This window comes from Orbicella faveolata, unplaced genomic scaffold, assembly GCF_042242905.1.
Source record: "Orbicella faveolata isolate gen_17 unplaced genomic scaffold, um_ofav_v1 contig_36, whole genome shotgun sequence".
Classification (NCBI taxonomy): Eukaryota; Metazoa; Cnidaria; class Anthozoa; order Scleractinia; family Merulinidae; genus Orbicella; species Orbicella faveolata.
The window spans coordinates 10,082,501-10,093,395 of NW_028301565.1; the positions used below are offsets into that span (position 1 = coordinate 10,082,501).

Sequence of the window (10,895 nt, forward strand, 5' to 3'; positions counted from 1 at the left end):
CCTGAACGTGCAAAAGACTCAGTGTCTGCAGTAAGAACAAAAGAATTGCGACTGCCCAGCAGTAACAGCTACTTTGCACCCACGTTACTGACACGGTGGGCTTACTCTAACAACCATCTCGTAGATAACTACAAACGAGTCAGATCTGAAATAATATTCCGGTCTAAATCCAATGACAAGTACGAGGACGAATGCAAGCTCTATATATGGTTACAAAAACGTCCACTTCATCATGAGATGAGCCACAATTTTGCTTAAACATGTACGGTAGAATGATGGTTGCCAAATAATGATCACGTACTAATAATACACCCTATTATACAATTTTTACGATTTCTCGGCAAGAGAAGATCATAGAACAGGAAGGACATCATCCATTTTAGAAACATTTCGAAATTTCTACCGAGGCAAATCGCTGTAAAAGTCCGCCTTTCAAGTAAACGCAGTTACTTACAGGCACTGAAGAAGCAAAGCATTCACATTATTACTGTTCCCCTTTACTTTCCAGCCAGGATGAAGAGCCATTCGACTGACGATAGAAATCATAAGGAATATGAAACTCTGCTCTACTCTTGGAACCATTGCAGTCTTGTTATACATAGCCAGTTACACTTCCCTGCGTCTGCTAATTGTACCGTGATCCCGGGACCGTGATCGCCAGAAGAGAGGGCGAATGTAAAAGCGCGTCTTCCATCCATCTGATAGAGGCGAAGCAAAAGATATTTATCAGCACAAACAACAAAAAAGTGAAGCTCCCACGTCCGATAGATTCAATGCGCTGGAAGTGCGGATTAAACCTTCACCGTACGGCTTGGGGACGTCCAGAGAACGAGCTCAATGCTACTTACCGCAGCAACGGCAAGATTGAATCGGAGATAAAAAGATGTGCTTAGTAACCGCGGTGTGTTTATTGCACGAGTGTACTAGTTATAGACAAAGAACGTTTGCTTGCTATGAACTGAACTAGAGTTGTCTACTTCGCTATCTGTAGAAATAAGATTGACTGTTTACAATCAAACTGACTGAGTTGTTTACTAATTGTTCTGAACCTGATGTCAACTCTTGTCAGTTCAAATTATCCAAAACACCCAACAGTGGGATACTATAAGTTCTAAGTTTTCAACTAGTCTTGTAAAAAATAAATAGTTAAAAGCGGATATTCAAAGAACTTAACGTTCCATAATCTTGTGTGCGAAAAAAATGACAACTCTGATTACTACAAGAGAGAGTTTGTTTGACGGACTCCGCCGCTCTTCCTTTTGTGAATCTAAAAGTTGTTGGTTGAACATGAAAAGTGAGTGAAAGCTTCCCATAATAGTAGTCATTGCTTAGATCTTAGACTGGAAAACAGTCAGGGTTCTTTTCTTCGCTTTTAGTTTGGTGCGATTCAAAAAAATCTAGTCTTCTTAGTGACTTCTTAATTGTCCGCCAAAATGTTTCGCACGTTAATTTGCGATATTTCAGCGGTACTTATCCCCGATGCTAATACCGCAGAATATTGTTCTAAAAAGGAACTGGAGTCAATATAAGAACGAAAACAAACTATCCTATTGACACGTTTTTCCCATAACGCCTCTAGACGCACGTTTTTCAGGTACAGTGGGTTGGGTGACGAATGGAATCTAGAAAAATGTGGGTCGCAGAAACTTTTCATCCAATTTAGAAATCTCGCAATCCCTTGTGATGCATGAGTCACTGAGTCTCGTTTTTTTTTTTCTTTTTTATTTGATTCTTTCTGTCTCAGAGTCTAAAATCGTTTTAAGTGTAGTCGTGGATTTTATTGGATTTTCAAACAAGGGTTTTGGAATTCTCAGCGAGTCTCGGATTTACCATTTACTGTGGATTTGAAACAGGTTCAGTCAACAACTCCTCTGAATGCATTTTTATTATAACAATGTAAAAAAACGCCATAAATGTAAAAGCTATGTTATTATGACATTATTGCTATAATTAATTTTTGAAATGGAAAGTTTATTCTTTCGGAATCTAATGAGATTCTTTGCTTTTCTCCTTGATCCTTATAGAGATAAATGTAATTTTTAAACGAGTACAAGATTATTCATTAAAGATGCAATCAAAATATATTCCTTGTATTAAATCTTTCATTAAAAAATGCGGCTTTTCTTTAAGACAAGCACTCGAAAACACCCCAGACATGGAGATGTAGTCATACTACTATTTTAAAAAATAAATAACTAACAGTTAATCTTAAAGGACATTGAGCTGTTACAAACTCTACGTTATAACACACTGATACAGTGCACATAGTTTCATGACAAACACCATTTGTCACTTTACACTTTACTGTCTTTAAACATTTTGAATGCAGACGGCAGGTAAAACATGCTTTTTTCAAATTCGTTTAAAACGCCCAGTATCCAGCTCTTCTGATGTGGTGGAGACTTGGTCCAAATTGTTGTTGTGTTGAACTGCCTGACTTTAGGGAGAGGCTGGTGACACAAACGGACCTGACAAAAGAACAATCAAATACATTTAATACGGACCATTGGTATTTGGTAATTTAGCAAAGTGAAGGCTGTAGTGCACTTAATCCTAAAGGAAAAATACTTCCTTAGGACGAATGTAGTTACAATGAAATTGGTGCGTTTTATTAGCTTGGGATAAACCAATACGAGCAAAGTTACATCGTAATATTCACTGAAAATGAGTGAAAAATACATCTCACCCATTTCGGAAAGGTTTTTATGCATGCCGAACATGCAAACTGACCAAGCTTGTGTCATCAGCAAACAGAAATGAGTTTCTTCCTTACATATCAAAATACTCTCATTTTTTTGAAGCTATGTATATAGCTCACAGGCTAAAAGCAGTATTTTATTTTCATTTGAAGCCCTCTCGGTCATATAATCCCTTGGCTCCTAAGTGGAGCAGAGGTCATCCACAGTTTTCTTCCACTGTTCTCTGTCCTGAGCTTGTCGTTCAATTTGGGTCCATCGCAGACATATTTGCCGCACTTCTTGTTCGGCTGATCTTCTCCAATTGTCGTTCAGGGCTTTCATAATTTAGTATATATTAATTCAAGTAATTTATTAATTTATTAATTTATTATCTCATAATTTTCATAATTTTCGCGTTAATATAACGTGCATGCAATAAACACAATGAATGGGTAGACATTAACCTGACAATAATGCTCTCTTACCATAGTCCTCGTGTAATTTTTAAGCTTGCGTGTGTTGTTTACTATTATCCTAAGCTTCTCTACCATTAGTTCCTTCTCCTCGTGACTTTTAGACCATTGGGTTAAAATGTCTTTGAAAATGGCGTGGAAAGTAGAGAGTTGTGTGTAGGCTTTGGATACAAACGTACTCAACTGAAAAAAAAATAGCCAGAAATTACAGATAACAACACAGTGTCGATAACATGAATGCCAAGAAGTCACACTGAAAAACAGGAATGAACAATGGAGTGAAGCAAAAAAGGAAGAGAAGAGCAGCAAAAAAGAAGAACTTAACTCACAAAATATCACTCTAAAATACGACGGAAAAATCATAAACAAAAACGTATTCAGTCGAAGTGACGATTGTCATTACATTCTCGGTCACAATGATGATTCCCAGAGCTGACCATTTGTATTGAACCAGAAAATATGCAAAATAACGTTAATATAATTATCCTTTCATCTTTTTGGTCCTTTACCTCAATGAACAAGGTTACCGAAAGTAGAGCTGTTTTGTTTTACGACCTTTCACTTCTTTTGAATGCATTAGTCAAGCGGTCAATAGAAGCCTGTCGATTCTTTCTTCTATCAGCCATGCTTTGGTAAGAGAAATCGCTTCTGATCACTTTGTTAGTTTTCAGTTATGCATTTGACAAAAGCCCCAGTTTTGTTAGCATAGAACATCTCACAAAAAACACAAACGGTGTCTTTACACTAAAATTTAGGACATAAACAACCCCCCACCCCCCATCCCTTCCACTTCCCACTTTAGGTCATTTGCTTTTAAAAGAAGACAAGACTTGGATTTTATTTGGATGATATCTATAGCCGGAGCAACAGTTCCGAGTGCAAACTTACTGGCATCGTCTGATAATTATCCAGCAGTTCCACTCCTTTTATCGTAACTTCTCTTGATTCTTCAGCATCCCCAAAGTGTTCTTTCGCCTAAAAAGATATTATTAACAATGAATTAGAATAGCATGTCACTTATGTACTGATCTTAAGAAAGTTAACTCTCTGCATCTCTGATCACATTTCCTTACTGGATATTTAGGATAAACTCAATATGTGTTACTTGTAATATAGTTTAATTATGGATAACTTATTTTGGTGGGCCTGGGGAAATCTGATTCTGTTGTTATGTTTTAACTGATAGTTCCTACAACAGTCTTAGTACACAGTTTGCGACTATACCCCAGGTCGAGTTGTTATTGCCGCGTTATATCCATAGCAGATATGAAGAAGTCAATTAAAAGAAAAGCGGACCGAGAACTCTTTAGTCTGCTAGTTAACAGTTAGGAAACTCGAAGCGTGAAAACTTTGATGTCTCTTTTTTCTTTACATTTGCATATATTGACAATAGAATGAAGGCCCGTATTAACAAGAGTATTTTGCGTTTTTACACTGTAAAATTCTAATCTTGTACATTAGATGTACATTAGACTCATTCTGTAGTCACCAAAACAGTTGTGATCATGGTTCTAGTGTCCTTGCTGTAAAGTGCCGTCGGCCTCTTAGGTTGCATCTAAGCGTGAGCATGTCGTGAAAAAGATCATCTAATAAGGTATTGAAAGATACACGAATCGTCGTCAAACATTTGATGTTTAGCAGATCACAAACGCAAACTAACGCAAACTAACGCAAACTTGGTGAGCAAGGATAGCGCAGTTAGAGCGTTCGCCTCCCTGCTTCGATGTGGCCTAGGTTCGATTACGGCCCGGTGCCATATATGTTTGTTGAGTTTGTTGTTGGTTCAGTCGCCTTGCTCCGAGGGTTTTTCTCCGGGTTCTCCGGATTTCCTCCCTCCGCGAAAACCAGCATCTCCAAATTCCAATTCAACCAGGATAGACGACCCGCATGAAAACCAGCTAAGGCTGATGTTGCTTCCTCTCTATATATTGAAATATTTTTTACACTTCTGCTCCCAAAGAAAAAAACAGTTGCTGTCATTTTATCGAATATATAGGAGTATCATCAGTATTTTTCTTTTTGAAAGCATGTGACAATATGGTCAAACGATAACACATCGCACTATCCTTTTCGATGAAGTGTTCACAATTAGATGCAACGTACTAATTAAACGACAGTAATTTGTTTATCTTTTAGGTCTATGAGTTGGTAAGTTGTAGTTATTAGAATTGCGTTGGCCGAAAGACTTTGCAAGATTTCTTCTGCGCGGATGCAGTGTTTCAGATGAATTGAAGAACAATAAAATAACAATAACGTAGGCTACCTTTTGCCAGATATGTGTTAGCAGTTAAATTAAAAAAAAAGACATCGATACTTACATAGGCCATTTTTGTTTCTGTGACTAACCGAACCAAGTTTGGCTTATCGTCACAAATATACACCATATTCAAGAATAGACTTCCCTTTCTGTCACTTGGAATCCCAAAGGAGTATGCGGCCAGTCCAAGGAACAAGACTAGCAACAATGAGGTTTCTGAAAATTAGAACGAAAGACATGAGACAAGTTATGTATTAAAATAAATTTCTTAAAAAGTTGTGCAGTGGCATAATACGAGCTGTAAAAACTAGTGAATAACGCTTCTATTCAATTTTATTTTCATAATACTATACAAAGCTTTATTTTTCAGTAAACTTTACAAACTTGAGACCTAAGTTTAGCAGCGATATTTTTTTCTAGAGTTTTGTGCGCAGATGGGTAGCGAGGTGCAACCCTTTTGCAGCGGATTCGAATTGTTAGAAATTCAGAACATCTGATATTTGGTGGATAAATTCTTTTCTAATAACGGGAAACTTTGTTATTATTTTACATCGTTTACTGTGATAACACAAAGTTGATGCCGACACTCTTTCTTCTAACCATTTACAAAAACCCAGAAGTAACATGTACAATTCTGTTTTTTGTGATCATTCGTTATGTCCGAGTTATATTCGTTATCTTCTTGTCAATGATCAACTCAAAAGCTTAAGCTTCTTTTGTCACTGAGCACTTTTCTTTTTTCCATTTCTATATTTTCCTTGTTGACGTTACAATATCGCAGCTTAAGATTTGTAAATAGTGTAAGTAGTAAAAATCTGAAGTCTCGCAACTTTCCTTGCTTCCAGGGTTTTGTCTGAGTAACCAGATTTCCTCGCTCTACAAAAACCAACATTTGGCATTCCAATTCGACAACCACGCAGGCAGGCCTAATAACGAATTATTGAGTGCTCTAAATTGTTCCCTGGGTAAGTAAATCATTTCCCTTTTTTACATAAAGCAGAACCAAGTCAATGAAACTTTTAAAACCGAGCAACTCGGCAAAGGATCCGGACTAATATATCACAACTTCCCCACATTGCAATAGTTATACGACAATCAGTAGGATACTCCCATCGTAAGACTAAAGAACCTTAAATGTCTCCCAACACACCAAACATGAACAAACATTAGTAGCTTACCTGCGGCAGACGACATATCACTGAGAGTAGCCAAAATCAGTATGTTCCACTTAGTAAGGTGTGTTTTGGCGATGAGTTCACTATTCTGGAGGTTGTCTTTTTGAACAGCTCAATCCAAGATGAATAATTCCCATTTTATCGAGCCCCTTTTATTTAAGTTAAGTTCTATCAAAAGGAAATCCTGCTTATTCGTCATGTTTCTAAATTTCAGGAAAAATGGGACCTATTTTAGCAGGCGTTGGTGAATTCGTATTCCGCTCGCATATATGAGGGACTTTTTCTCTGATGCAAGACCAACCGTTAGGTACTCTTTCATGATTTTATTCTCATAGCTAGTATCTTCCTCAATTCAACTGCACAGAAATCATGTCTTTTCACTTTTCGTGTGACTGTTAGGTGACGCTGTATTGGCTTCCTGCACCCCGGCTCAGTAACAGAACAGAAATATCACTTACTGCTAAAAGGAAGACCACTTTATGTCGTACGTTTTTAAGAAGTCAAGAACAAATTTGAGTCACGTCCGTTTGTGTTACAGAAAAAGTTTCGTGAACTAACCGGATAGAGCGAGAGTATTCAATGGGCTTATCAGATTCAATTTCCCCGTAGACCAAACAATGCAACTAATTGCAGCGCTTTGTTGCGATGATTTGTTTTATTTGCTCTTCAAGTTCTCTAAGGAGGAAGCCGGAGAGTTAAGAAAGAAGAAGTACAAACTTACAAACCAGTTTTCGTCGTTTAAGCTCTAAACGCCCGTATTGATATCATAACGTCATTTGTGTTACCTTTATTGAGTCTCACTTCATCCGGAATTAAGCTTGGAAAAACGTGTAAGTCATTTCTTTAATATCATGGCGTTCCTGTGTTGGAATTTGCATACTGGTAGGAATTCAGGCACTTTAATGTTCGCCAGAATCTAAAATTAGTAGAGTACATATTAATGGATTCACTGAATTAAACGCTGATTCACCCCACAGTTGTGCGTTCATTTCATTGGCTCCCTGAAAATTTCTTTTTTCTTCATTTTCCAGTGATCCATTCTAAAAATGCACCAGTGATCCGGTACATGTAATAGCTTGTAATAGTACAAGAATGGCATCATACTTAACACATTTACTACTTCTGTCTTTAAATTTTTATAGTTTGGGATACTCAAGTTCAAGATTTCTTTTGCTTACGCCTTATTCGGCAAGGAACGCCAAACATTGTACACAAAACATATTCCAGACGAGACAGAGCGAGCGATAAAAGATACTTAAACAGCGTGACTACAAATGCAAATTAAATGAAATCAAACAAAACAAATGACTTAACGTTACACTGATTTCATTGTGTGGTTGACAAGTCGTAAGTTGGTTCCTATATTAACCTTACTTTGTTGATGTTTTATAACACTGTTAGTTTAACTCCATGTATGAATATCAGCAAACACTTTTAGCCAACCTTCTTTGCTTCATTTCATTTCAAACATGATTATAACGTACGCCTGTTTGAGTTATTTGTTTGCTATAAGCATTTATAATTATGCTATGACAAACACTGCACTAAGGTCTTTAGATGTCCAGCAGTCTGTCTTAACTTCGTTTTACTTGGGTGGGCAGATATTTTGATGTCCAATAATTAGTTTAGAACAGTTTGCTTCTGGTATATTTTCCTTTGCCTTTTGTCAAAGAGCAGACCATGCAGGCTCGAGAAAGTGAGAAATGCAAGATTCAGTGCAACCCGGTTTACTGGTGGCTACCCAATTATTCCGGGTAATATGCTGAAACCCTGCGTACACATTTCCTCCACTTCCAGTTTGTCAGTGCGGGTTCTTTCTGCGAGTTACTATTCCATTATGGTGTTTTTTTGTTCATATAAACAATTGCAAGATTCGACCTAACTGTGCATGATGTAATACAAAATTTTTTAGGTATAGCAATTTTAAGACACTTATAAAGAAAACGTTACTGTCCGCTATTATTTACCGATTATTTCGATTCCTGTTTTAACTTCGTATTTTTTCCTGGTGCCTGATGGGTGTCGTACGAGAAAGCCCCTTGCTGAAAGGCTACCAAATGATGACGCAAGAAGAACGCTAACTTCACGGAAAAAATTATGGATTAAGCGATTGTAATAACATAGGGCTAAAAGGGAATAAAAAACGCCTTTCTGGACGAAAATGGAAGAAACTAGTGGAATCCACGCAGAGAATACGGGAAGTAGAAGGTCCTTAATTTACACATCACGTACTTTTGACGGCAACCAGTAAAAAGGCGGTTCGATTTTTTCAAGGGGGTCCGGCCGCCTGGTTGATTGGGCGACTTGTTCTGAAGACAGCTGAGACTTAACAAACCTTGTTTTGTCCTTTTAACAGAAACACATAAAGACAAGTAGAGGGTTCCTTTCAGTTCCAAGAACTAGAAGGCCGGCCACAAATGTGACATTTTTATGTGGGTTATATCGTCCCTTTTCGTAGATATTAAAATTTGATGATTATGAAGAGGGCATGCAAGGAACTCTTATTGACAAATCACGTATGAAAACTGAAATGTTGCGCTGAATAACGAGGAAACTGACCATATGATTATTTATTTTTATACAATGAGTGAAGCTCGCGAAGCAGCTGTTATAATCTTGCTTATTGGCCCTGCAGGGTTTTGGCCCAAAAGCCAAACCTGAGGAGGCACCTTAGGATTCCTGCATCATTAAGGAGGGAGTTAAATGTCATATGTTGGTGGGCATCTTTAGTATGTAGATTTGTATACCAGGCGCGCAAGGTGGTAAAACGGTCTAAGCGTAATGCCATCTCGGGAAGATAACACCACAAGAGTCACAACTGGCGCTGTTGCGGGTTGTTCGCAGTCTTGGCGAGTTATTTTAATATTCATCATTTTGAGCGAAATACTTTGAGAGCACCAGATAGAAATAATCAAACCAGACCTTGATTCTCAGACAACAAATGCCATACTCGATTACAAAGCTAACATCGACAACCGGTATCGACAGACTCGATTCGCAGCCAAAAGTGAAGATAGAGTTAATCTTCTCAGCCTGTGGGCACAACCCAAACCTTTCCTGACTTGCCAAACATAACCTGATTGGAAGGGGCAAAATACAGTGACCTAATTATATGCCCTTTAATTAGGTACATTTACTTTAGGATAAAAGAAAACTAAAATAAGAGAGGATAGAGCAAACACATAGTAAATAAATAGTTTATGTTAGGCTTAGAAACACTGAATAAAATAAAACTGGTAAATTGCTGGCCTGCAGTGCAGGCTGTGTACTCACGAATTAGCGTTACTGGCGCTCCCTTGATCAAAATGCTCTTGCTCGCTAAAATACGCCTGCATTACAGGCTAGTAAAGTACTTTTTAAATAGTTTCCTAGCTGTGCCCTGTGCGAGCATTCCACACATTGTAGCCTTAGTTGTCGATGTCTCCGTCGATTCAGCGAGACCTTGGGAACTAACGCTCACAACGCATGCTCAAAACACAATAGACATACTCAAAGCACCGTCCACTGACAACGCAGTTTTGACCGTTATCGACAACTAAACCAATGATTCCCAAACATGGGGAAAACGGTCGAAAACTGCTTACTTGTCAAAGTTGGCGTTTAGTACAACTATTCTGAGTCTGCATGTCCCACGGTAATTGAAAGCTTATCAAAGGATTTCATTTCATTCAAGAACATTTCAAGCTACGACTTTAACGCGCGGACTATTCCATTGTCTTTTCCTACTACAATGGCTTTCGGGAGAACAGATAGTTTCCGTTCGAAAATGTTGAAATCTCAACCAACAGCAAGGCTCTATTCATGCAAATGAAACAGTACACTTTGCCTGCTATTGAAATAGAGAGAACAGGCAGCTGCAAAAGGCATCGTAAGGGTTCACTTTTCAATCCGCAAAACTGTTTTCTGTACATTCAATGCTTTACCAGCTTGACTATTCAATCTTGGATAGATCGCGAGTGAACAACCAATCAATCGATCAAACAAGCAAGCAAGGAAGCAGGCAAGCAATCAGTAAGTTATTCGCCATGCATTAATTAGTCAGTCGATCAATCTATCTATCAGTCAACCACGGTCAATCGTCGTTTATTTATAAAAAAAAAGTACAAAAAATTATAATCCATTATCGTTTACAATATAAGGAGGTACAAAAATGATCCGTACGCATTGCTCAGTTCTTGAAACGTCACGAGAATTAAGATAGCAGTTTATTTCTAGATGAAAAAAGCTCCTTCAGATTATTTATGAATTTGCAATTGCAATAACAAACTATGGTTATTTCACTGACACAGTAGTTTATTCTTAAAAGTCTGAG

General features: G+C 37.8%; 1 protein-coding gene across 1 annotated transcript; it reads right to left on the minus strand.

The window, feature by feature from the left end:
• Positions 1-3,094: 3,094 nt before the first annotated feature.
• On the minus strand, positions 3,095-5,618 carry LOC149102245 (uncharacterized). Its single transcript, XM_089274550.1, has 3 exons — positions 5,470-5,618; positions 4,044-4,126; positions 3,095-3,491 (listed from the first exon to the last, which is right to left on the minus strand). The coding sequence occupies exons 1-3, from the start codon at positions 5,533-5,535 to the stop codon at positions 3,095-3,097; spliced, it is 546 nt and encodes a 181-aa protein (XP_089130676.1). The 5' UTR covers positions 5,536-5,618.
• Between the last annotated feature and the right edge of the window lie 5,277 nt (positions 5,619-10,895).